Source organism: Carassius gibelio, chromosome A1, assembly GCF_023724105.1.
Source record: "Carassius gibelio isolate Cgi1373 ecotype wild population from Czech Republic chromosome A1, carGib1.2-hapl.c, whole genome shotgun sequence".
Taxonomy (NCBI): domain Eukaryota; kingdom Metazoa; phylum Chordata; class Actinopteri; order Cypriniformes; family Cyprinidae; genus Carassius; species Carassius gibelio.
The window spans coordinates 36,883,669-36,910,449 of record NC_068371.1 but is presented as its reverse complement, the minus strand read 5'-3'; the positions used below and the strand labels follow the sequence as shown (position 1 = coordinate 36,910,449).

The window sequence follows — 26,781 nt, the reverse complement described above, 5'->3', positions numbered from 1 at the left end:
TGAATGAGAACAAGTGCGGTTTCATTTAACTTTCATATTGATTCAATGGATTAATTGCATTTTTTGAAAAAAAAAAAAAGTATCATGGATTTATTGCATTTTTGGGATTTAAAAAAAAAAGTTTTTATAATAAAACTTTGAAAATCAAAACCTGGATTTACATTTCTAATGTTATTATAACCTAAAGATGCTATGTCAAATTTTAAAACAGAAGATAGTGGTTTTCATCTTGCCACTTTCTTGGTAAAGAAAACACATTTTTGCTCAGATTAATCAAAAAGATTAATCACACACACACACACGCACACACACCCACACACACACACACACACACACTTACATGTCTGGTCAGCTATCCTTGTGGGGACTCTCCATAGGCGTAATGGTTTTTATACTGTACAGACCGTATTTTCTATCGCCCTACCCCAACCCTACACCTAACCCTAACCCTCACAGGAAACTTTGTGCATTTTTAGATTTTCAAGAAACTTCATTCTGTGTAATTCATTAGCTTGTTTACCCGTGGGGACCTCAATTTAGGTCCCCACTGTGACACAAGTCCCCACGAGTCTGTGTGTATTCAGGTTTAAGTCCCCACCAGAATAGAAAAACAAGTACACACACACACACACACACACACATATATATATATATATATGTACTGTATAGTGTGCTATACTATATAATTATATTTTCCTTTAAGTTGTATAAAATGTTTTGTGTAAACATTTTCTCTCTGTCTCTCTCTCTCTCTCTCTCTCTCTCTCTATATATATATACATACATATGAAATTAATATAGAAAAATTATGTAGTAATAATAGATTTTTATTTTTTAAGCAGCTGACTAGTAATAATTAGTTCTGTGATTAAAAATGTTTTGTTTGCATAAAAAAATCAAAAGTAGTAAGACAGATGTAGCAGAAATTATATGTAGCTAACAATATATGGACCTTTTTGTGTGTGTGTGTGTAGCCCAATAGAAAACTGTTATGTCCTGCTGATACAGATTCCACGTGCGGCCGATCATAAATATTAAATCTCTCAGTCATCAGTGTTGTGATGTTTATCTTAACTTCTAACGGTGTGTGCTCATATTGTTAGCTGTGCGGCACGTTTTCCGTTAGATTTTATCAAGGCCAGATTTATTTTATGTCTAATGAGGTTTAATGGGTCTGGAGAGCGTTTCAGGACACTTATCCTCTCCAAACTTCTTCACCTTTAACGTTGATCTTGTCCTTGTGATGAGGTGAGTTGTGTGTAGGCAGATGAAAGCTGTGCGCACTTTAAAGGCATTAACTGTAGTGCACACTTGTGTTTGCGTGGAGGTTCAGTCTGACCTTTGCTCCTCTTCTTCCTGTCGACAGCTTCGTCTTCCTGCAGCTCTATCACTCTCCGTTCTTTGGCAATGAAGCCAACAAACCCCTCCTGCTGCCCAAATCTCAGGTGAGGAGACTGCCGATCTCTTATGACTTATAAAGCTCTATATATGGTGTATATTTAAAGACAGTTGAAAGTATCCATAATTTTTAAGTATTTGTTATAATTTAATTTATGCAGATTTTTGTTTAAACACTGGGATAAGATCAGGGTTATTATCAATATAATAATAGTAATAAAATAATTGTAATATACCTACAAATATATACAAACAATATGTATACTTACATAATACCTATTACTTTTTAAATCAAATTATAATTTATTTATTATTATTTATTTTGCCGCTACTATTAACAATATTAATATTTATTATTAACAATATTTTACAATATATAATTGTTTTTAATAATAATATGCAACATTGAAATATATGTTCAGTATAGTTTAAAGTATCCATTATAATAGTATTTGTTATAATTAATTTAGGCAGATTTTTATTTAAAAACTAAAACATTCTCATTACTCAATGAAACAAACGTTAACTGAAAAAAAAAAAAAAAAAAAAAAAAATATATATATATATATATATATATATATATATATATATATATATATATATATATAATATTATTATTATTATTATTATTATTGTTGTTTTTAAAAAAGATTGTTTTAAAAAAAGTTGTTTTTTTTATTTATTTTTTTTATTGCTGCTAGCCAACATTTCCCATTTTTGTTTAGTTTAAGTTGAAGTATTCAAATAGGTATAGCTGAAAAAAAAGACATAAAATAAACTAACGCCAAAACAGAAAATCTGAAAATAAAGTGTATTAAAAATACAATACATAGTTTATATATGTTTTCAAATTCAAATTTTAAAAAAAATATAATCTATAAAAATAATTATTAGACTTCAATGTATAATTTTAATTTAGATTTTTATTACATTTCTTGGTCATATTTTTCTGTCCTGGAGATACCCAATGACTTTGATTGTCCTCTTGATTGATGTTGTATTAATGGTGTGTGGTCTGGCGTTCACAGCTGATCGATCGTGCCGTTAAAGTCTTGGATCAGATGCCTCCGTACGACACTCATAAGATCGGTGTGGTGTTTGTTGGAGCCGGACAGGTAGAGTCATTCATTCTGCTGCTTCAGATGTTGTAGGAAGTCTGTGTGACGGATGGTTGTTTATTATCAGGCTAATAACGAGGTGTCGATCCTGTCCAACGAGTACGGCTCCAACCGCTACGCTCAGTTCCTCACCGGCCTGGGAAAACTCATCCACCTGAAGGACTGCGACCCAGACCAGATCTTCCTGGGAGGACTGGATCAGCACGGAGACGACGGAGAGTTCACCTACTGCTGGCACGATGACATCATGCAAGGTCAGGGGTCATTAGCAGCAGTAGACATATTGAGATATAGTGTAAAAAAAAAAAAAAATTATTGTTACTTATTACAATAACAATAGATATTAGTTTTGTAGATAATATTTAGATTGTGTATATATGATAATATTATAAACAAATAAAAAAAAATATGAATAATATTAATAATAATAGTAATAGTGATAATAATGTTTTTTTAATGTAATTTTGTTTTATAAAATTTTATCAAAGATTCTGAAAGAACAATTATCTTCCCACCCCAACATATACAAAAAAGTGAAACAATATAGCATAAAATAAATGTAAAAATAAAACAAATAAATCCGTAATTCTATATAAAAACAGATAAATGATAAATATACATACACACAGAACAAATACATATATAATACATATTATTATTTAATATTCTTTCTTGCTACTAACAATAATTGTTATCATTAATTGTTCTTAACTAAATTGAATATACTGTTTCTTGAGTCAGACTTTGTGTAACATTAATAAAAATTATTATTATTTATTGCTACTACTACTACTAGCTGTTTTTTACTACTAATAACTATTTTTTTATTTCTATTAAGAAGTTCCTATAAAACCGCACCACTTCCTATGAGGATCTCAAGTATGGGAAACATCATTTATTTATCCACTTCAGTCAGCGTTGGCTTTGAGTGTTTGTGCGATGTGATTTATTATGATGTGATGCTCATTAATGCGTCTGAAGACACTTTAAGTGTCTGACTAATGCAGTCGTTTTGTTCCTCGGCAGCCATTTTCCATATAGCCACTCTGATGCCGAACCGCGAGAGCGACAAGGGCTGCTGCAATAAGAAACGCCACATCGGGAACGACTACGTGGTGGTGGTGTACAATGACTCGGGTGAGGAGTACAAACTCGGCACCATCAAGGTGTGTAGGAGAGTCCGTTTCCATTTCTGTTTTTGGCACAATCTTTCTGAACTGTTTTTAAATTGTGATATTTTGTGTCTATGCTCATGCATTTAGGGTCAGTTCAACTTCGTGGAGGTGCTTATAAAACCTCTTGACTACGAGAGCAACCTGGTCACACTGCAGTGCCGGAAAGGTGAAATAAGCCTTTCATTCAGATAAGTGTATTGAAGGAGACTGTATGTGTGAGTTAGTGTGCTGGGTGATGCTGTAACTCCTCTTCTCTTTCAGATCTGGAGGGTTTGGTCGACACCAGTGTGGCAAAGATTGTTTCTGACCGCAACCTACCAATGCTCGTGAGACAGATGGCTCTGCACGCCAATGTGAGACTCAGCAGCTTCATGCTTTTTGTCTTTTGTCTCCTTTTTTTAAAATGGAAGTTTATTTTAACCACATGATTAAAAACGAAGTATACAAGTTCATATCTCGCAGTAATGAGTTAACATCTTAAGATTTAGACAACCCCCCCACCACTGAATTGTGACTTCACTTCTCTCAATTCTGTTTTTTTTATTTTTTTATTCTGACTTCACTTCTCTCAATTCTCTTTTTTTTTATGGAATTCTGACCATATCTCTCAATTCTGTCTTTTTTTTTGATTTCACATCTCTCAATTCTGTCTTTTTTTTTAAACGAGAATGCTGAGTTTGCATTACATGATTGTCTCTTTTTCTTAAAAATCTGTTTTAAGTCAAATCTGACTTTTTTTTTATCTAAATCCTGCGATTACATCTCAATACAATACATTTTTTGAAGAAACAGTTGAGAGAAAAAGTTGCAGTTAACTTTTTATTTTTTTTTCAATGTAAAAACAAATCCAAAATTCTATTTGATCTCTTTGTGTTTTTTGTTTTTCCTTTGCAAAATAACCTTTCTGTCGCACAACACAGTATACTATTCATTCACTTCACAACTTAAGTACAATTTAAAGTTGTTCTTTTTTACTTTCACTCAGATCTGTTTTTGGCATGATACTTGGACTTTTATTTTACCAAAATATCACATTACTTTAACTGAAGTTGAATTTTTTTTATTACTTTGGGTAGTTGGAGTGTATTTTAATGCATTTTATGTAAAGGTGTTTTTTGGCTATTTTCATGCAAATCATCTGTCTATAATCTATTATAATTTATTTATGATGCAAAACGTGTGATGTTTGCCTTAACAAAAAGCACTAAAAAAGTGCTGTAAAACACAAAAAAACACAAAAGGGTTTACGCATACAGATCTCTCAGTGCCTATTGCTCTCACCACGCAGTCGGTTTAGCATAAATCTTTTTTTTTTCAGTAGTTCTCTTCCCACCTACTGTGATAAGTGGAGACTATGTAATAAGGCTGTTTGGTATGAGTCACACACCCACGCTTTCCTCCGAGACCCTCCAAATCACTGCCGGCTCCAGGAGAGCGCAGCCCACTGCCTCTGGCTCCAATTAGCAACACACGCCAGAAAATGGCCGGCAGGTCAGGGGAGGATAAACGCAGAACTCAGGTTTCACCCGGGACATAGACTATTTCAGGGTGGATTATATTAACTTCTTGTTTCCATGGTTACCAGGGAACTTTAGGAGACAGAAAGTACTTTAGTTCGGGAATTTATTTTCAATCTTGGCACCATGTTGCTATCGCAGATCAAAGTGTATTCCAGTGTACAGCACACAGCTTTCACAGTCCAGTCAACAACCGACAGATAAATCATTTAGCTTGAAATTATGTCACGATCTGGGAAGGTGTTCACATATCTCAGGGATATTAGAGAATGAACTCTTGCATTTGATCCTTTTAACTGAGTGTTTTATCTGCTCTCTTGTCCTGTAAAGATGGCATCGCTGGTGCATCAGTGTAGAGCGAACCCATCAGATGCCTACGCTTCGAAATGGCTGGCAAGACTGAGACACATCAAGAAGATCAGGACACGGGTATGAGAGCTCATATATATACAGTGTATATATTATAGGTTGTCATTTTTGTTTTTTTTTGGTAAACTGATGAAAAGTTATAGTAGAAATATTGTTAGATTTTTAGGAGAAAAAAAAATAAAAATAAAAAAAAAATATATATATATATATATATTACTTGAAGGATGTTAACTATAAATATCTCTGTTTTCTTAATCAACAGGCCCAGGAAGAAATTCAGTCCCGTCCCACTCACGGGATCTCTCTGACCCAAAGCCACGCCCCCATGCAGAATAAACCCGCCCACCAGTCCTCCAGCTCTGCTCTGAACCAGGATGCCGGCCAGAGGAAGAGGCTGGTGTCCACCGTCGATGATTTCACGGACTTTGTCTAGCGAGAGACCCGTGATGTGTTTTGTCTCTGAGACCAATAGAAGCTGCGTTCCCATCAGTCCAGATGAACGAATCCATTCCTGAAAGCTGAGGGCTGTGAGGCTTGGTGTTAGTAAAATTTGATGAACCACCCAGTGTGCCACAGGAAGTAAGAGATCAGTTCAGCCGGGACGCAGCTTCACTCAATGCTGTGATTGTAAGAATGAATTTCACAGTGCGCTGCTCCGTCTGCTGAAAGATGGATGTAAACGCCCGCACTGGCATTATCACGTGCCATTTTAAGCAGTACGACTAAACTGCACACGGTTAACACGATTTTGTGTTTCTGCTTATTTTCATCCACACATTTCTTTCTCTAGAACAAACTTGTTCATACTCTCATTGTTTTTCTCTGAATATATGAAAATGGCCTATAATATAAACCGTCCAATCATTTTGCTTGTTTCCTGTTGTTTTCTTTGTGTGTGATGGTTAATTCTTATCTAATGAGGTTATAATGCTACAACAGGTTTGCAGAACAACAGCTCCAGTAGACTGTATCAGACGAGTGTGCATGTGTGCTCTCCGCTACCAAATAAAACACTGAAATGTGCAAATCCTGCTGTTGTTCAGACTCTACTTTCTTGATTAAAACCTCTATATACCACTGTCAGCATTTACTGTTGATTATCTTTTATATGTAGCACCTTTCTAAACTCTAGATTGCATTACAATGGAGCAAAATACATGTATGACTTCTCAGACTTGAAGTAGTTAACCCTGGCTATTTTCATTTTTCACACTGCTCATAATTTACCTTTATTGGTTTTGTTAACAATTAATCATATTCATAAGCTGACGTTTCACACTGTTCCTAAAGCCCGGATGAAGGTTATTATTTGCATATTTGCTATGTCAGTGATTGGAGGAACACAGCACGCAATTAAGGGCTCTAGCATTTGCGCGCCCTCGCCTACTGTACTGTCAAACTTTTTCCTCAGTGTAATTTAAAGGTAAGAAATATACTATTTTCACTGTCACCAATAGACATTTTTCTTCTCAAAACACTGAAAAAAATATATATATTTTTTTTTACAACGCGCGGTGTTTACTGTCCAAAGGCTAGTCATCACATAGTAGTTCAAAACCGCACACGTTTGGTTCAACAAACTCCTCGCTGCTAGCCCTTCTACCGAGCAAGTTTTAATAAACCCGGGTAAAAACACGTGCTAACACCACTTTGTTATGTGAAACATGAATTAAAATCGCGGTTTAGAACACGTGACAAATGTGAAAAGCCCTTATATACAATGTGAAATAACCTTCACCATCAGTGTTGGGTAAGTTACTCTAAAAAATAATAACACTTCAACAGTGCAATAAGATGAATGTATTAATTGCTTTCTCTAAAAAGTATGTAATGCATAATTTACTACTAAATCAACAAGGATAGACAAACAATAAACCTAAACATTAGAAGCTAAAAGATGTAGTGTTGGGTGGAGATGAGAATTGAATTGAAGCCCCAGGAGAACCACAGACTCTCAGCTGTCAGACTCTTTATTTGACTTTGTCAAGTGCAAAAGCATGTAAAGCTAAGTGCTACAACGTTACAAGTACAACACAACACAAAATGGCAAACCTGCAATCAACACATTACCTTCAGAATTTAATACAAAATACGTAAGACTTTACAATATTGCATGCAAGTATGTTTTGGCACTTGTGACTGGTTTGAAATGACCGACATGATTTTTATTTTTATTTTTCCTGACTAAAAGTATGAAATATTTCAGCAGCAGTACTATCCTGCAAAGAACTACTAAAAAGCCATATTTTAAAATGACTGCTTGTGCTGTGTGTAGTTCTGTTGAAAATGTTACAAAAAAAAAAAAAACAGTAATGCTTTCATACTTTTTGGGTCTTATATAATTTTTTTTTCTCCTATGGCCAGTGCCAGGGAGAAATGTAATATGCAGCAAAGCATTTGTGTGAAATGTGTGTGCATACTGCGATCCATTTTGTGAACTGAAAATGAAAAAAACATTTCTGCTCAGTGCAGTTAAGGCAAACAAGATTAAAACAATGCAATCAAACTCGAAAACAATATTTACATCAGGGCACACCAATATGTACAGATAAACATGACCTTTCAAAAACTCATCTGGAATGGCCTGAATAAGAACATTACTGTAGTGGAAGTGACCTGTGACAGAATCAAAACTCCCTGTAGTGGACATTTTTGAGTGCTTATGCATAACCTAATCATCAAATCACTCTCAAATACTCTAAATTTCATTATACGAGACCTTAATAGATATTGATTTAAGTGGAAAAAACAACAACAAGCAAAGAAAATCAAATCCTGGTTTGGGTTTTAAAAAGAGGGTCCCTGAGCATCATCACGGTAAACAACAATTAAGTACTTCACAAGAGACATTAAATCAACACACTGTAGAAACAAATACAGGAAAATTAATGATTATTACTATCCTGACGCAGCTCATGTATAATACTCAAAGAGAATAATTCTGGATAGCCATATGTATAGAAATATTACATACTAGTTTAAATATGGCAAAGCACTAAAGCTTGACATTGAAATAAAGTGCTATGTTCAAAAGAAACTTAAGTTAACCTTACTTGAGTAGCAAGCTTTGGTAAAGTTGTATGGAGAGTAATGCTGTCATAACTGTCTCTTCTGTTCGCACCAAGCTTATTTTATAATTTCTGCAAAACATTTTTCATAACACATTCAAACTAAATCACACTGATGCCATCACGATCATTCATATTATAACATCAATACAAAGTGCTTTTTAAATTAGACTCAAAATATCATAGAAGGCAGCAACAAAAAATACTTCAATTTATCATAAGCTGGTTTTTCATTCATTAACAATCTACTTAATAATAATAACACTGTATGGAACATAGTTTTTATCTGCTGGAATAACATATTCCCATACAGAGAATTCTGTGACTTGTGCTTGAATGAGGGACATACCTTTGTTTGAATGATTTTCCTTAATTCACCTAACATTTCATGTCCTACTATTAACTTAAACCATTTTTTGTCTCCCTTTAAATCCACACTTTCTGACACACTTCCCTTTCTCTCAGTTTTCACTCTAATGGTATCCTCTCACTTGCCCTCTGGTCTGTTTTGGTCTGAGAAACATCTGAATGGATCTAACATGCAATTATGTCAGAGAAATATATTTGAAATCCTGAGGATTACTAGTTGTTTAGCACCCTGATGGCCTCTTCAGAAGTATGTTAGTGTGAGTGCACAAATGTAGGTGAGTAAATCATGCAAGTCCATATATTTTCTGATATGTTTTTGTGTCTATTTTTCGCAATATGCCATTATATTAAGAAGCATGAATTATGCATAAGTACCTCAAAGCATAGATCAATATTTATGGAATGGCATAAAATATTTACCTGCATGTCTAGGTGTGTTTTTATGTCTGTATGTGTGCAAGTTTGTCAGTGTGAGCCCTTTTTGAATAAGCTGAGCCTATTCTGCATCGATGGGCAATACATACACCCATGACCTTTATATAGCTTCCTTCAACAACAATACAAAAAAAAAAGAAAGAACACGATTGATCAAACAAACTAAAACATTGTACAACAAATACCGTCAAGCTTTAGCCATCCTGCATCAACAGGCATGCTGTTGTAGTCCTTCATTTTCTCTTTCAAGAGTTTGTTCTGTACTGTGACAGCACAAGATGTGCTCTTGTCGGTTTCAACCCAGTTGACCACCAGGGTCAAGAGGTTGGACTTGAGGTCACTGCGAGAGGGGAAGAAAAATGGCATCTTGCATCAAGTGGAACTTCTTGATAATTGTAGAAACCATGGTGACCTGCACCCAATTTCCACTTTGAGACTTCTAGTAAGGCGTTACCAATTTAAAGAAGTGGGTTGGAACTTAAGGCTGAGGTGTATTATCTGGTTTTATGCAACTAGTATTGCTTTTGCTCTTCTTGAAGGACTGGTTACAAAACCTGCTGTCACCAGGTCCTCCTTTCTTCATGAAAAGCTGTAACCCTTGAGCTTCCTAAGCCTAAGACTCAATTACAAATTCCTGCCTTTTACTTGTGTACCGACTGTTGGAACCTTGGGTTCTCAAGGTTTGGGGTGTCCTGAGATAGGTCTGTCTGTGTTGGGGTGCACCTTATTTTTAAGTGGGGGAGGTTTGTGCTTGCGTTTGCGGGTGGGATTCGTAGTAGTGTGTGCAGGGTGCCGGAATACACTAGAGGGAAGGTTCTCGCTGGGAGGAATCCATCCTTGGGAGCGAGGGATTGGTACAGGGGTACTTATGGCAGAAACAGGAGCAGCTGAGGAAGCAGATGCTGGAGTGAGAAAAGGGGTAGGGATAGGTTTGCTGGCACAGCCGGCAACCTCAGAATCCCTTTGTGAATTTGGGTCCACCTTGTTGAAGGTTCCTTTTACTTTATGAGAAGCTTTTTCAGCCTTTTGGTCTCTGGGTGGACCGCTGTTCCCCTCAGGTGGATTTGCTTTGAAGGGACCTGAATCCACCTTGTGAGGGTTTTTCTCAGTCATGCCGACATCTGTCACCACAGTACCAGGGGTTTCTTGACCCTTTTGGAGACTATCAGTCCTGTTGGGACTCGAGTTCACCTTATTGATGCTTGTGGGCAGAGCACTTGTGGTTTGTGGGAACGTGTCTGATTTCCTCGATCTTCGATCTCTCTTATGAAGATTTCTCTCAGATACAGATGCACTTATTTCAGTTTTCTGGGGATATTTACTGCTCTCAGCCACTAGTGTGCTCCTGTCTGTCCCCTTGTTTCTATGTCTCTTCTGTCCTGCAGACTCCAGACTTCTGTGGCGGCGCACCCCTCTGCCTCGTCTACTCTTCCTCACCAGTCTCTCTAGGTGGCACTCTGTTCGATACAGTTCCTCTGTGGTATGGGTGACCCGGTCCAGCTGCAGAAGCAAAGCATCGAAAGCTGGGAGAATTCTGCGGAGTGTTGCCTCCATCTCTGCTCTCTCTTTCCAGCCTTGGCCTCCAACTATCACCCCAAGGCCTGTGAGGCCTAGTCCCAGACCTGGGGCTTCAGCCAGACTACAAGGGCTGCTGGATGTGGGCCGCCAGGAGGCCTCAGATCCTCCGTCAACACTGTCAGGGGTTGGGGGAGCCTCGGGAGTGTCCAGAGGAGGAAGACACAAGGACTTGCAGTCACTAGTTGAAGAGGAACGTGAAGGAGGGAGATCCATACCTTCAAATCGCACCTTGTGCCGGAACTGTCGGGAATGAAAGGGATGCAAGGTCAAGACAAGTGGTAATTTAAAGAGCAAACAGAAAAGGTATGGGATTAAAGTTCAGTCTGGAGGACTGGTGACTCAGCATACTAGAGACTTGGTAAGAAGCAAGTAGTTATTTATCCAAAGCAACTTACTGGAAACTTTTACAAAGATGATCCCCAGGTAAGGTGCTCTCAAGATCATAATGTTAACAGTTCATGGCTCTTTCTTTGGAGGGCTTGACCAGCAATTATCTACATAACCTGAGGTTTAACCCCTATGCCACAACCACAGTAACTATGACCCCACTTTATCAAGAATCTGTGTTTCAAGGGGAATCTTGCTTAGGAGTAGAAGCATCTACTAATGTACTACCAATGTACAGAAGGGAAAATTGTTTGGTTATGTTCGGTCAAGTTTGTTATTCTGTAAACCTATGTGGAGTTCATTACACATAAGATACTTGCAAGAAGACCTAATTCAAGACAAGCTACATTCGTCAAAACTCATATTGTATAAAACAGCAGGGAATCTCTGGTATTATGGTAGTGCACACACCTCTTTAGCACGGCTGAGCCCCATCCACATTTTCAGGCGTCTCAGGAACAACTCCACCATTTCATAGTCCTGCAGGTCAACGGCTGGCCGGTACAGCTCTGCCCTTGCCCGATGATAGTTCCTTAGCAATGCCGAGATCAAAAGCCACAGCAAAACAAGTCGGAGGAGAGTGAAGCTAATGTGGAAGACGAAACAGGAAGCAGAACACGTGGAGGAGCCACTGTCTGGTCGCCATGACAACAAGCCACGCCCACTAGAGCCTAGTAACTTCAAGCAAGTAGAGCTAACAGTTCCATAGCCCTCCATGACAGAGTGGAAAAGCTAGAGGGGGAAAAGAGACAGTGCTTGTTTTAAGATTTTGCAAAACTTTTTATAAATATGGTTCTGGTCTAAATCCAAAAAAGAAGTATTAAAGTTATTGATCAGAACAGATTGCTTTTAATGGATATAACATGTCCACTAATGGCTCATAATTGACCCATTAAGTATTCTAGGGGAGTGAGGGACATAATTTTCTCTTACATCTTCATCATTTTGCACTTTATGTTAACAACCTATAACTCCTTGGAATGTGTATTTAATAATTCACAAAGGAGGAAAGGGTGGTCTGTTCAGATCCAAACAGGAATATGCATATGCTAATGTGCACATGGGTATAGACAAGTGAACCCACAATACTTGAGATGTTGCCAGAGTATTATTAAGAAGAAGCTAAGGCACTGTTATGTGGTTGCTAAGGTGTGGTTCCTAAAGTTATGGTAGCTTACTGGCCCAAGTCAAAAAAGCACACCACAAATCTCTATAATACTCTGGTCAATGGTATTTTGCGCCTGCTTTAAAAAAGACAAGCACAACTCTCCCTAACAAGCCACAAGATCTGAGCCCAAATTGTGCAGAGGTTATGCTCTGATGTTTAATACATTAGGTTTGTGTTTGTTCAAATCCCTCTGTATGAGTAACATAAATGGTAAATCTTGACTTAAACAACTAATAACAATACCCAGTTAATGCAGCTAGGTTTACAGAAGGTCACTTCAGCATATCAAGTTTTACCTCCCTCTGTAGGAAATGTATAATTCAGGTAGAATCAAGGTCCTTGTGCACTGCTATATGCACAGTTTAAATCAAACATTCAGTTCAGATAAATCACAGACTGGTGTCAAAGTGATGTACTGCTTTTATAAACTCATGTCCTTTATGCATCTAATAAATGTCTTTAATTATACTAGTTTCCTCTGCATTAGTAGGAAATGTGCTGATGCTCGTAAGTCACCAGTCATCATGAAATGCGTTATTAATTTCCAAATAAAACACTGACAGGTTTGAGTTTACCAAGGAATTATGAGCGCAAGTAGTTTAAATCATATTGCAGATGGTGTGCGTCAGTGTGTGTTTGTGTGTGTGTCCTTACCAGGTGTCCGGTGTGTGAGTATGCCAACAGGAACACAAGTAGAGTGACAGCAACTGTAAGCAGCTCCCAGAAAGATCTCCTTAGCGTTCTCCCGAAAACCCCCCATTCTCTCATGAAACGCAGCTGGTGTGATGCCTAAAAAGAGAGAAATGAAGAGGGTGATAAATAATGCCTCGCCAGTTTGTATATACATACCATTAATTATTGGCCAATTAAAGGTGCTGTCTGTAATATTTTGACTGTACTAAAGCATAAAAAATACTGTAATATGTTTGTAGAAATTTAGGAAACATGCTAAGTTTAAAAACTTGGTTCTCTGAAAAACAATGCCACAGCCAGTTATTCTACTTTGTGTGCATTCCGTGTTGGCATGTCTGTTTTTGTTTTGGTCTTTGTGATTCCACTGCCAATATACCCAATAGTATTTTGAGATGCTGGGTAGACAGTTAGTGGAAAACAGTGTACTGCAGCCATGGAAACCAGCAAACAGCTGGGTCAGGAATGGCAGATTCTACCCAACCTAAAAAGCATTAGCATCCATCTGAAAGCTCTATGAATAGAGGCAATTTAAAATGCATATAAAGCAACTCATCAGCTTATAGTGCGAGGCTCGTCACCTTCCATTGTTGATTGCACTCGTTCCTCTTGCGTGTGCTCAATCTGGCAACCTACATGAGCATTGAGCCTGAATAGGAGGCAGCAGGACAAACAACAACTCTCCAATATTCTGAATTTGGACTGGGCCGCTAGCTGTCAATATTAAATATGGAATCTTAAAATTTTTAGTGATGTCTGGCCTTTTGTGTATAGAAGAAGAACATGACGTGGGAATTTATAACATTGCAGATGTGTGTCTACATACTGTACAGTAGCTTTCATTTAGTTGTCCAGTAAAAACTAATTAGCAGGATGGTCCCGCTGGAATAACCTGAGGTTAAGTGCCTTGCTCAAGGGCACAATGGTACATTCTTCTAGTTATCAGTTCTGAACGTCAACTATTCCTATTCATACTATTCCATATGTATAAGCACAGGATACATTTTAAGTAAAGACTTTGCTATGCAATTTATTAATGCATGGCATTCTGTAGCTCAAACTGTAGAGCATGTGTTACCTGCGTCCGTGTAACATTTGAGCTAGCATTTAGAGGAATTTCTAACTTGTTGGAGCTGTGTGACGTCTACGGGGGATTCTTGATAATTGATGGCGACAATGGCGTTCTCTTTCTCATTCCCATTGTTCCTCATGGTTGGCTCTCTCTTCGCTTCTTTGGAGCGATTCAGTTTTTTCTTTTTTTGCTTTAGCTTAATTTGCTTTTTGTGCATTTGTTGAATCTTTGAGGAATTTGGTACTCAGGGTTCTAGTAAGCATAGTGAGGGAAGCAGAGGCCCGGAAGACTGTTTTATTGGCATTTCTAACAATGCCAGTGTTATGGGTTTGATTCTCATTCCTCATTCGCTCACCTTGAGAATCAGCAGGAAGAGCAGACTCGCGCTGAGTTGGGTCAGAACCTGGCTCTGTTGAGCTAGAGGAAAGAAGTCCGTAAAAGCGTCCCGTTGTTGTAGATATGACCACCATTTGTGAGCGGACAGTACGGATTGACTCAGGTGTAGCATTGCGACACAAATAGCCAACAGCAGACTGCAAACACTTGCTATGTTCCACAAACGCAGGAAATAGCCACGGCCCTGTTTCCAAGCAATCACGCCCTCACGTACAGCAAAAAAGATCACAAAGACCAGCAGGAGGATCTGTGAGAGAAAGAGAGGACTTAATGAGCCCCTGTCTTTTTTCAGACAGCAAGAAAGTATTGCATAATGAGATCAGCAGAGTTTTTTTGTGATTGGCCGACGGTTACCGTCAGGAACAGGGGAAGGTCCATGCCATGACTGAGCGTGTGAAGGCTGCAGGTTTTGAGGTCCAGACTCAGCTGAGCATGCTCAGATACAGGAAACTCCAGCAGGAACGTGAAGACGGCCAACAGATCGGTGTTGATGTTATAGAGAGGAAACTCCACGAATAGAGCCCTGGTCCTGAACACAAACGCAGAACATCAGAGGACGGTCTGTATATTTCACTTTGGTCAACTACTCTACTGGAATATAAAATACTGTATTATTATTTGTGCCATGCAATAATTGAGATATCAGCAAAAAAAACATTCATAATATGACATGTTTTACAAAATAGAAATTTTGCAATCAAAAAAATATTTAATTGATAAGATTGTTTTATTTCTTACAAATAATTTAATTGCAAAAGAAATATTTAAATAAAGCATTGAATTATGACATGCCTAAACAAGGAAACATATCTAATATAATACAATATAATATAAAAAGTATACACAAAAACAAAACAAAATTACATTACATTAAAATCATTTTAAAATCAACTGGTAATTAGCAATTATGAAATCATTAAAGTTATTTTCATTAGGTAAACATTACATAACTGGTGGCGACTGATTTTTTGCTCAGTTCAGTTGTTGTTTTTTCATATATTTATACACATTTATACAGCTTATATGAGAATGCAATAAATAGTCAAAATAAAACAACTTTCCCCCAAAACAATTTCCTCTTTCTTCTTCTTCTTTTTTTGTTGTTGAGCATCTCCTCACTGGTTGGTATATATCAGTGTCTGTGTGTGAGGTTATACTCACAGCGGGTCGAGCCACTGGTGTGTGCTGAGTTGTTTGATCAGAGCTCTAGAGTCCTGCATGTTCCTGCTGAGATCCTGCACGAATCCAGTGCTGCTGTAGACAGACACCTGCCCCCAGTGCCACACACTACACACACACACACACACACACACACACACACACACACACACATCAGACCTGCATGAGAATCTCACTGACATGTGGACGAGGCTCCAGAGCAGAGGTCTCTGAACCAGAAGACCTGGGTCATGATTTATTCATCTAGAGATCTGTACAGACTGAACGGACGCTGATCCAGCAGGTTTATCTGACCCTTGTATTCCAAATACAAAAAAAGCCATGAGCTCAAACTAAATTTGGATGACAAGACAAATGTTTTAAAAGTGATGTCAGGCAAAGCTTCATCAATCTTCAGAATAACTTGGATTCCCAGCTGAATGAACTGAATGTTCATCCTCTGGTTTCCACAGAAGCTTCAACTCACAATTTACATTTCACTCGAGATTTTCAGTTTGGCAAGAAAGAAGATGAAACGCATCATGCATGTCTTACCCGCTGCTCTCAGCAGTACTAATACTCCAGTTCTGTGTCAATCCTGAGGCTGACTCCGCCCACCTAGCCGAGACGCACCCAAACCAAGAGGCTGCTGGGAAATAGCCAATGACGGGGCATTCTGAAAGACAGCAAGAAAGATGGGGGTCAAATGTCATGAGTATTTCATCCATTCGTTTCCTAAGAATATACTTAGTGAAAATTTCAATTAACAAAGTGTGTCCGTCATTGAAGTGTATTCCGAAGCTGTTACTCATCCATTTTATATAAATGTGTGTCTTTGATGAAAAATCAGAGATCAAAATCAAATCAGTCAAAATGAAATACTCTGTCTCAGTCTGACATTATCGCTGCTTAACACTCTTCGTCGCTCTCAGTGTTCCTGGGAAAAGTGAAAGAACATTTCATCCGTCTGCGAGTGCTGACCTCTCAATGACAGGAATGAAATCACACACATGTTATTTATACAGCCTTGTGCAAAACCAGGAGCATACGACCAATAATGGTAATAAAAGCATGAAATGAGCCATTCATGTACATAATGCTTTCCTGAAACAACACCATTCTGCTTACAAACTCAGCATTTGATCATACACTGTTGCCTTTGATTTGCTTCTTAAACTGCCATTAATTAAACAGCCATTTATATAACGAATTACCACTAAAGAATAAGTTTCACTCTCTAACAGCAGGTGGCGCTTATGGAACAGTACTACAACTGCAGTACAACGTTTCCCAGCAGTAAACAAAGCAGCGCTGCGCTTATATTACATATATACTATTATACTACATTACATTATGTTTGTTATATTTTATAATATATTTTAATTAATTATAATATATTTATATATTATTTATGTCAATCAACTGTTTATGTGCTGGTTGAGCACCTGGCTGAGCTCTCATCTGTCTGAGGCGGGGGCGGCCAATCAGCAGGCTGCCCGTCTTCTCCATCAGGGCGGGTCCATCCAGTAACCGTGGTAACAGGGAGTCTGAGAGCCACGCCCACACATCCTCACGTCTGCAGGGAGAAGATCAGACAAGTTAGATACGTGTGAGTGAGTGTGTGTGTGTGTGTGACACTCAGAGAGGCTCGTGGTGTGAAACAGCATCCACCTGTCGAAAACACTACGTCAACATACTGTCAGCTCACCTCCCTCTGTCTGATATGATACATCAGCACACGCATACACACTTCTGTCAGACGTAGAGTCTGAACAAGCGATGAAAAAGAGAAACTAAACAACACGGACAGACTGGGAAAGAGTCCTGTTAGGAACGATTCAGCAGTGCATGGTGTCCTTAAAATATGTGTTTGTTTCCGCCACTGGAATTACTTTTGTGTTGACGTAACCAAAGCATGTGTGCATACAATATTGTTATTTTAATGTTATTAAGTTATTATTTTTAATATTTGACATGCTTTTTATTTATGAATATACATAATCAAATATTCACTATATACCAGTAATAGTGACAATAATGAATATAAATTTGTTATAAATTGTAATTAAGAAATACATTATTACTCCGCAGAAGATGTTTAAACTTTTATAAAGTTTTTGTTGAAAACCCTTCTTCAATCTTCAATCTCTAGTCTATCCCCAGTATTTGTTTGCGAAGCTGAATGAGATAAATCTGCGTGTGTGTGTGTGTGTGTGTGTGCTGGGTACCTGCTGATGTTGTTAAAGTGTTCAGTGAGGAAGTGCTCCTGCAGTCGAGTGTGAAGTCGTAGGCGATGAGCGTCTTTGGCCGAATCAGAGTAGTTGAGCAGTAAAACCACCAGCAGGAACAGCATGTAGAGCAGGAAACCCTGTCGATCCGACACAAAACACACATCTATTATTCAGACACCCACTGTTCGGTCACCGCGGGGGGGAACACACGTCAATCACCCCTCAGAGAAGCCCTTTCCTGTCCGACAGCCAATCAGAGTTTACCTTCAAGTGCTTTGGTTCAAATCACATCCTGGCAATCCCAGCGATGTTAATGGAGCACGGTAGGGATGGCGGCTGTCAAGTGGTTTTATAATATGGGCTAATGCTGGTGTCAAAGCTAACAAAGGACTTCTAGAAAAACGAATGCACCTTGACCGACTGATAATCTACGTTTGTAATTCACTGCTGACTGAAAGGAGTCAGACGTCCCAGCGCTGTGAGAGTCGTACCTTCAGCATGGTGTGCAGCAGGCGGACCTTGCGCGCCTCCTCTCGGGCCTGTGAGAGAGCGAACCCCTGCGGAGGCCTGACGCGCTGGATCCGCTGAACCACTCTCTCCACACGCGGACAGTCCACCAGAACATCCTGCTCCTCAGCTCTCAGACGACCCACGAGCAGAGAGAAATACACACTCTCCAACAGCACCTGAACACACACACACACACACACAATCAGCCAACACATCTGGACACAAGTCTTTTTCACTCTTGATCTTCATCTTCCCTTTTCCACGACAACTTACATATATAATGTACATATATATGATCAAGATTCATATTTATTATTAATGTCAATAATAATAATATTGATTCAACTTAATGATGCATTATAAATAATCAGTTTATAAAAAAAAATATATATATATATATATACACACACACATATATATATATATATATATATATATATATATATATATATATATGTGTGTGTGTGTGTGTGTATATATATATATATATATATATATATATATATTTAAGTAAAAGGCATTATAGTATAATTTTATTTAGAAATAATACTGTTATAAAAAAAGTAAAACTTATTGTATCATTATTTCAGTGTTTATCTGTTGTCCACATGAGTAGATGTAAATATTTATAAATAGCAACATTAAAAATATTATTAGACAAATAAATAAAATACATTTGTATTTAATATTCATATTGATATCAGCACTAATATGAAAATTATGGATATTTAAAATTCATAATATTGATATAAATACAAATAAACAATAAATACATTATAATTTATTAATTAGACGTAATAAATATATTATTCAGTTAAATAATAATAACCAATCCAAATTTGTTACATGCTAATGTTAATACTCATTAAACTGTCAAGACAAAACTGATTCTCTTGGCTTGCCGAAGTCTTGCCTGAAAGAAATAAGCCGAACTAATTTCACACAGTATCATTACTCCAGTGTTTATTTGTGTTATTAACATTTATTTTTCTACACATCTTTTAAAGACAACTACTAAAATACAAAGCCCACTGAACCTTGAAAGACAGCTTCAGTGATGATGAGCATTACTTCAAATCTAATTATTTGAAATGTCATTTTGATTTATTCATCTCTCCTGAAAAAAACCCTGCATTGATCAGCTTCAGCAGGTTTGTTGCTTACAACTGGAATTCAAAGAAGAGCTTTCATACCAACCAAAAATATACTAAAATGTAAAACAAAAATCAATAACTCGGGTCTATACTTCATAAAGTGTGAAAATCCTAAGAGGTTGTGCTTCATGTTTAGGTGTGTAACCGCGGTCACGTGTTTGTACCTTCAGAGGTTCGAGGAGGAGGAATGACGACAGGAAACTGACGATAAAGGATATGAACCACATCAGAGCCACGCCCTCGCTGAAGCCCCGCCCCAACCACATTGATAGGCTGCTGGACAGGACAAGCCCCACCCAGCTGGCCCACAGAGCAGCCAATCCACACAGAGGAGGAAACGGCCTGGGCTTACACACATCCGTCACCACTGAGACGTATAGAGAGAGAGAGACACGTTCAGCTGTTCGTGTCTGTTCCTGAGGTACAGTGGTTTTAGAAGAGTGTGTGTGTGTGTGTGTGTGTGTGTGTGTACACGTACCTGTGCGTGATGTAAAGGCATTTTTGGGAGGGTCTCGTCTAAATGCTGCACATGGAACAGGTTCATTCATCTTTTGCAGCAGAATCACCTCTGTTTTATCACCGAATATACTGGAGCTAAACACAAACAACTTTCATTCAGCAAGGACTCGTGAAAATGATGAAAATTGACAGTAAAGACATTATGTTATAAAAGATTTCTTGTTCAAATAAATGCTTTTGAACTTTCTATTCATCAAAGAATTCTGAAAAAAGTGTCACTTTCTACAAAAATAACAAAAACTTTCAAAATATAAGAACCATTATTAATAATTGAGCACCATATGTAACTGATCATTTAAATTAATAATAATAATAAATCACAATATTACTGGTTTTACTGTATTAAAAAAATAAATAAAAAAAACAACCATAAGAGACTTCAAAAACATAAAAAACCCTTTTGAATGATGTGTATTTCTTATTAAAAAAGTGTTTAAACAGATTTTTTTACCAGGCTTTCATGCAATTGAAAGACAAAAAACAAGCTGATCGCTGAAGAACCACCTCCAAATTTAGGATGAATCTGATGCCATTTCATTCCACCCAGTATAATAATCAGCCTTTTACACATCTTCTTTATATTATTTTATGTTCTTCATATTAGTTATCTTAAAATATTTCATGTCATTGACTAATAATAAAATCTCATCTTAATGAAACTTTTCTTGTTTTCCAAGCATTAAATTTAAGACCTCTGCGGATGCCATTCAAGATTTCTTCTGCTGCTATTCAAGACATTTTGTTGTCTTACCTTTCCAAGATAATGAACTGAAGACATTTGAATAGTTTCTAAGGCTCTACAGACCCCCTGAAGAACAGATGAGGAACTGCGGTGTGACTTACAGATCGCCCATGTCACTGTCCGTCTGAGACAGCAGCTGTCCATCGACCAGAATGCGCTTGATTAGATCCTCATCTGTCAATCAAAGCCAGCATCCAGTCAACAACCAGCTCTACTCGTCTGACACATGCACTGAGTACTGTACAGGAGAAGTGTGTCACCTGAGGAGGAGAAGTATTTGTTCCTGTCACAGACGGTGTCCTCCTCGTCGGGACTGAAGGGAATGTCCACACCCAGATGTCTGCTGCCCTGACCTCTCTTGAGCCGAGGCGGGAACACCGGTCCCATCTCCACAGACGGGTCGGTCAACACATCCGGCCAATCACAGTCAGGAATGCTCCACCTCTGAAGACTACAGCAGAGATTGAGTCTGATTCGCTCACTGATTCACTCCCATTCAATCATTCACTCGTTCCCCGACTCTTTCACTGATCTGTGCTCAATCCAGTCACTTTTTTGAATCACTCACTGATTCATTTACTCTGATTGATTCACACTCACTTTGATCAGTCAATCATTGAATCTTTGATTCACTTTCTGAATCATTCTTTCATTCAGTCGTTTACTAGCTAACTCATTGACTCTGGCTCATTCATAATCACTTGTTCATTCATTTCTTGACGTTTATTCACTTGCGTTCAGTTACTAACTCACTAACCCAGTCATTCACTGATTCTTTGATTCACTTCATGCCCAATTCATTACATGTTTGAATCACTCACTTAGTCACTGACTCATTCGCTCTGATTCGTTCATATTCACTCATTCAGCTTTATTTAAATTAATGGAAACAAGTTTGAATAGTTTAGGTAACAGTAACAACACCGATTGACTCGTTTAGTCATTTGTTCATTCTCACTCAGGCTAGTTATTCACTCTTGCATTAAATTATGGATGTGTGTCGGATTTTAAGGTCCCTCTTTAATGAGGTGTTTTAGCGAGTCTGTAGCCTCTGCTTACCTCTTAGTGGACGGCGTGGGGAGGTCAATGTTGGTCTCCTCTGAGCACGTCTGCAGTGAGAGAGAGAGAGAGAGAGAGAGAGAGAGACAGAGAGAGAGAGAGAGAGAGAGAGAGAGAGAGAGAGAACTCATTCCTCTGCAGGAACACAATTCACTCAGTTCATCTCAGGATACGTGTTTCCTGCCACACATATATATAGAAATATATATCAGCTCATGCTGATGTGCTTCACATTCGCTCGCCTCACATTTCACGACTGGAATCTAAATGAAGCTTCTTGTCTCAGTTTTGTACCTCACAGGTTTTGCATTTTAATAAAGAGCGGCCTGGAAATGTCACATGCGGTGACGGCTCTGACAGACTCAACTGCAGCACATTTCCATGATATGAAGACGACAAAAGCACCTTTTAAGACTGAGACATTCATGTTCAGCCCAGTTTATTTAGTTTGTCCTCCTGGCGCAGCACAGAAATATGGAAACTAATCAGCTGTGACTTTGAGAAACATAATGAGAGGAAGGTCTTCCTGAAGGTTTCTCTCGGCCTTTGTGTTTCTGTGCATCAACTGGAACATGCAAACAAAGTATTCGGTAAAGGCGTTTCAATTTGCACCTCATGAAAGGTACGAGAGAAACACATCTGGGTCTCTGTCAGAATTAATAAAAATACATATATTGTATTTGAAAGACAGATACACGGGCATTAAAGTCTCTGGCAGAAACTGTTATATACTGCAGTGACTTTTTTTCTTTTATTTACTTATGCATTATCGTAATTTTGTGCTGCTTTTAATTCATGCTGTTTAAATTAACAATCCAAAACAAAATCATGTACTACAATAATAGTCTAATGAAATTCATCAAAGAGTGTAATGGAAAATGTATACACACACACACTTATTTATTTAGCACTTCTGTCCAAAATAACTTATATTAACTATATTCATAGTGCACAATGCCAGGGTTTAGTAAAGAACTAGATTACTAAACAATTTAGAAGAGGTAATATATATATATATTTTAGATATTATATATAATATATATAAATATATATATATATATATATATATATATATATATATATATATATATATATATATAATATCTAAAATTATAAAAAAACTTTTTATAAAAAATAAATAAAAACAAAAAAATTAAGAAAAAATATATATGCATAAATGAATAAACAGATATAAATATAAATGTAAAAAAATAAAACAAATATAAATAAATACAATTAATTAATTAAGAAATATAAAAATACTTTATATAAAGTAAAAGTAAAAATAAATAAAAATGAATCAATAAAAGAAAAAATATAAATCTACTTATAAACTCTAATAAATCAAAGCACAAACAATTAAATATTAAATAACTTAGAAATAAACAAAAACAAATATAAAATTAATTTTAATATAAACAAATAACAGTTAGTTAGTTAGTTAGTTAGTTAGTGGTTTCTGTTTCACAGTGATGTACTTCTCAACCCAATTTGAACGTACTGTACCTCTCCAGGAATTCCATTCATCATCAGAAAAGAGCTTCCTGTCAGTGAGTTATCCAGGAAGTCATCGATCTCCAGAGACTCCTGGTCCACCTGAGGAGGAAGCTGCTCCACGGAGACCTGAGCGTCATCAACAGAGACACAGCTCTTTCATTCACCACACCGCTGCGGTCATGTGTTTACAGATGAGTGTGTGTGTGTGTGTGTGTGTCTCACCTTACTGCGGCTGAGTCTGAACAGACAGAACACGATCAGGTAGACCGGATAGACCAGCAGACAGCTCACAAGCCCCGCCCACAGGGTCTCCACGTTCACAGAGACCAGAGCAGACACCGGCGTAGAGCTGAAGCACACAAGCACACAATCACTCATGATCGTACTGTCTGTCAGAACGTGAGAGCTCAGGAATGGTGCTGCTGCTGTCACCTGTTGCCGTACGAGACCGTGCCGTACCACACGGCGTTGGCCAGCATGCAGAGCTGCATGAGCAGAGCGCAGCAGGTGATCCTCTGCAGCCGTGTGAACGGGCTCCGCGCAGGACGCTCCCACAGAGACACCCACACGTGACTCTCACACACGGCCCTCTGCAGCTCCCAGGACAGCAGCCGCGGCCAGTCACGCAGCTCCGCCTCCTCTGCACACAGGAAACACAGGTCACACAACAGGAAGCGCGCAGTTAGTCATGTGTTAATGTACTAACCGGGCGGTTAACTGGGATACTAACTAGCTCTCTAACAGTCCTCTCTGACTGAGCAGTGTTGGGTGTAACACATTACAAATAATGCACACAAATAGATAAAAAATTGTGTTTAAAATTTGCACCAACCCATTCCATTTTATTCAAATAAAATAAAATAAAAAACATTTATTGTTTACTAATTATTACAAATACAACGCTAATTTAATCATCAAAAATTATAACCTAAAGCTAATGTGATCAATATTTAATATTTAAATTGTATTATACTTATTATTTCTTATTTTATATTGTTTTCTATAGTATTAAATATTTAACAATGTAATTTACATTAATTTTAATATTTTATATATATATATATATATATATATATATATATATATATATAGTAAAAACAAATCTAAATATAAAATATAATAATATAAATAAATTATATGTATCCTAAAACCCATTTTGACATTTTCTTATATAGAAATTATGTATTTATATATTTATATTTTTCTATTAATTAACTATAATTCCTACACACACACAATAATATATATATTAAAATAACTTAATTTCCACTTCTTTAAGCACTATGAGATGTTCTTTGCTCTTATTCTTTTCTGCATCTAATTCCAGCACCAACCAATCACAACACAGTTCCTCTGTCAGAGGAGGCGGGGCTTTACCTGAGGCTTCCACCTCTATCTCCACTCTGCCGTCCGTCTTCTCGTTGTCGACCGAGAGCCATTCCTCGACCAGGAAGAAATAACTGCTTCCCGTCTGCAGGTCCTTCACCAGGACGTACTGGAGCAGCCATGCAGGAGACAGCCCTGACAGACAGAGACAGACGGGTTCATCCTCACTGATCTGCCCCGCTCCGCACTGCTAGTGCTGTTAAAGTCAGATGTGTTCGGGTACCTTTGTTGTCGTGCCACACGCGGATCTTGAGCACGCTGCCCAGGCTGGTGTCGGAGGCCATGTGGAAGATGTCCAGGCTGTTTCGGGTGAACGCGCCGACGCTGTCCAGGTGTCTGTGTCCACTGCGGCTCTCACTGCCGTGGAGACTGATGCCCACGTGAGCCGTGGTTCCTGCAGCGGAGAGAAAGATGCCGGAGTGAACCTCACACGATTATGGGAAATATTCTTTGTCTGATGCATACAATAGATGAAAATTAATCCATTGAGACTGACAGGAAACAATCCAGCCTCTGACATCGGCAGTGTTTTTATAGTTAACTAAGACCATGAAAATATACTTATAAAAATACTTGAAAATAAAGGGAGCATAAATCAAGTAAAACAGTATTATTTCAGTTTGTGGCCAAAGCAAGATTTCTCATTTTATTAATATAATTTAACAGACTAAAATAGCTTAATAAAAAAAACTTATAAAAAGTAAATAAATGAAAATGTATACAAATTAAATAGACATTTAAAAAAAGACAAAAAGACAAGACAATTACTAATATATGAACTAAAATTAAAACCAAAATGTTAAATACAAAAATTCATGTTATATATACTTATATACTATATATATATATATATATATATATATATATATATATATATATACATAAATACAACTATAATAGTATCTATAATAGTATAAAAATAAAATAACACATAACAAAAAAAAAAAACCTAAAAAAACTGTTACTTGAAAGAAAGTTTACATTAATTAAAAAAAAATGATAACTTTCTAAATCTAAATTGAATACAATTAATAAAAACTAAACAGACATATAAAAATGACAAAAACACACAACAAAATTACAAAAACTTCAAATAAAAGTCAATCAAAATATATGAATAATAACGAATATGTTTATTTCAGCCCACGCTGATTTCACTGGAGTTCAGGTTGGTCGTGTGAATTTGTGGTGTTTAGCTGCATTGTTTTAACGTGACTTCTGTGTGAACTACACTACCGCAATAAGTACCGTATTTGGTCACTTTAACACGTCGATCGGTTTCGACAGTTTCTTTCAGTCTTTCCTAACCAACCGATCATCTGTCAGACATCTGGATCTCACCTGCTCCGTAAGCCCAGCCGGTCTTCACCTGGATCTCGTACTTGTACAGACCGTCTTTCCCACACAGCGGGATGACAGAGGCCCGTCTCAGGTCCATCTGATCCAGCTTGTGCAGTATAGCACTGGCCACAGCGTAACACAGCAGTCCCACCACACACACCAGCACCACCACCAGACTACGAGCCACCGCACGCTCCTGACACAACACACTGCATTACAACTAGCCATGCTATTAACAGAATAGAATACATACAGTACATGTGTGTGTGCGTGTGTGTTTGTGTGTGTATATAACTTGTCCGGAAAGAAAAAAATATTAAAGTAAAAAAAATATGATTTTACTGAAAAAAGAAATACATTTTTAAATATTTATATATATATTATTTTTATGTTTTTATTTATTTATTTTTTTAATTAAAAAAAAAAATTATATATTTGATTTAT

The 26,781-nt window shown here is 37.4% G+C and overlaps 2 protein-coding genes across 9 annotated transcripts in view; one reads left to right on the top strand and one right to left on the bottom strand.

Moving 5' to 3' along the window:
* Positions 1 to 6,607, top strand: part of LOC128019916 (tuberin) — a 39,821-nt gene extending 33,214 nt beyond the window's left edge. For all 8 annotated transcript variants that reach the window (XM_052606288.1, XM_052606279.1, XM_052606334.1 and 5 more), the window contains 8 exons: positions 1,367 to 1,445; positions 2,427 to 2,513; positions 2,584 to 2,770; positions 3,543 to 3,682; positions 3,779 to 3,857; positions 3,953 to 4,044; positions 5,539 to 5,637; positions 5,840 to 6,607. In XM_052606288.1, coding sequence (XP_052462248.1) covers positions 1,367 to 1,445; positions 2,427 to 2,513; positions 2,584 to 2,770; positions 3,543 to 3,682; positions 3,779 to 3,857; positions 3,953 to 4,044; positions 5,539 to 5,637; positions 5,840 to 6,010 — 934 coding nt within the window. In that variant the 3' untranslated portion in view covers positions 6,011 to 6,607. The remainder of the gene's footprint in view (positions 1 to 1,366; positions 1,446 to 2,426; positions 2,514 to 2,583; positions 2,771 to 3,542; positions 3,683 to 3,778; positions 3,858 to 3,952; positions 4,045 to 5,538; positions 5,638 to 5,839) is intronic.
* Positions 6,608 to 7,529: 922 nt separating this feature from the next.
* The window catches only part of LOC128019879 (polycystin-1), a 71,357-nt gene continuing 52,105 nt past the window's right edge, over positions 7,530 to 26,781 (bottom strand). Inside the window, exons 28-48 of the mRNA XM_052606190.1 lie at positions 26,338 to 26,533; positions 25,220 to 25,390; positions 24,988 to 25,131; positions 24,043 to 24,250; positions 23,833 to 23,959; positions 23,620 to 23,736; positions 22,114 to 22,163; positions 21,315 to 21,505; positions 21,156 to 21,228; positions 20,272 to 20,387; positions 19,958 to 20,160; positions 18,621 to 18,815; positions 18,127 to 18,266; positions 17,344 to 17,474; positions 16,454 to 16,574; positions 15,902 to 16,027; positions 15,095 to 15,269; positions 14,700 to 14,987; positions 13,237 to 13,371; positions 11,826 to 12,146; positions 7,530 to 11,267 (exon numbers count right to left, since the gene is read on the bottom strand). Of these exons, the coding sequence (XP_052462150.1) occupies positions 10,125 to 11,267; positions 11,826 to 12,146; positions 13,237 to 13,371; positions 14,700 to 14,987; positions 15,095 to 15,269; positions 15,902 to 16,027; positions 16,454 to 16,574; positions 17,344 to 17,474; positions 18,127 to 18,266; positions 18,621 to 18,815; positions 19,958 to 20,160; positions 20,272 to 20,387; positions 21,156 to 21,228; positions 21,315 to 21,505; positions 22,114 to 22,163; positions 23,620 to 23,736; positions 23,833 to 23,959; positions 24,043 to 24,250; positions 24,988 to 25,131; positions 25,220 to 25,390; positions 26,338 to 26,533 (4,371 nt within the window). The 3' untranslated portion in view covers positions 7,530 to 10,124. The remainder of the gene's footprint in view (positions 11,268 to 11,825; positions 12,147 to 13,236; positions 13,372 to 14,699; positions 14,988 to 15,094; positions 15,270 to 15,901; positions 16,028 to 16,453; positions 16,575 to 17,343; positions 17,475 to 18,126; positions 18,267 to 18,620; positions 18,816 to 19,957; positions 20,161 to 20,271; positions 20,388 to 21,155; positions 21,229 to 21,314; positions 21,506 to 22,113; positions 22,164 to 23,619; positions 23,737 to 23,832; positions 23,960 to 24,042; positions 24,251 to 24,987; positions 25,132 to 25,219; positions 25,391 to 26,337; positions 26,534 to 26,781) is intronic.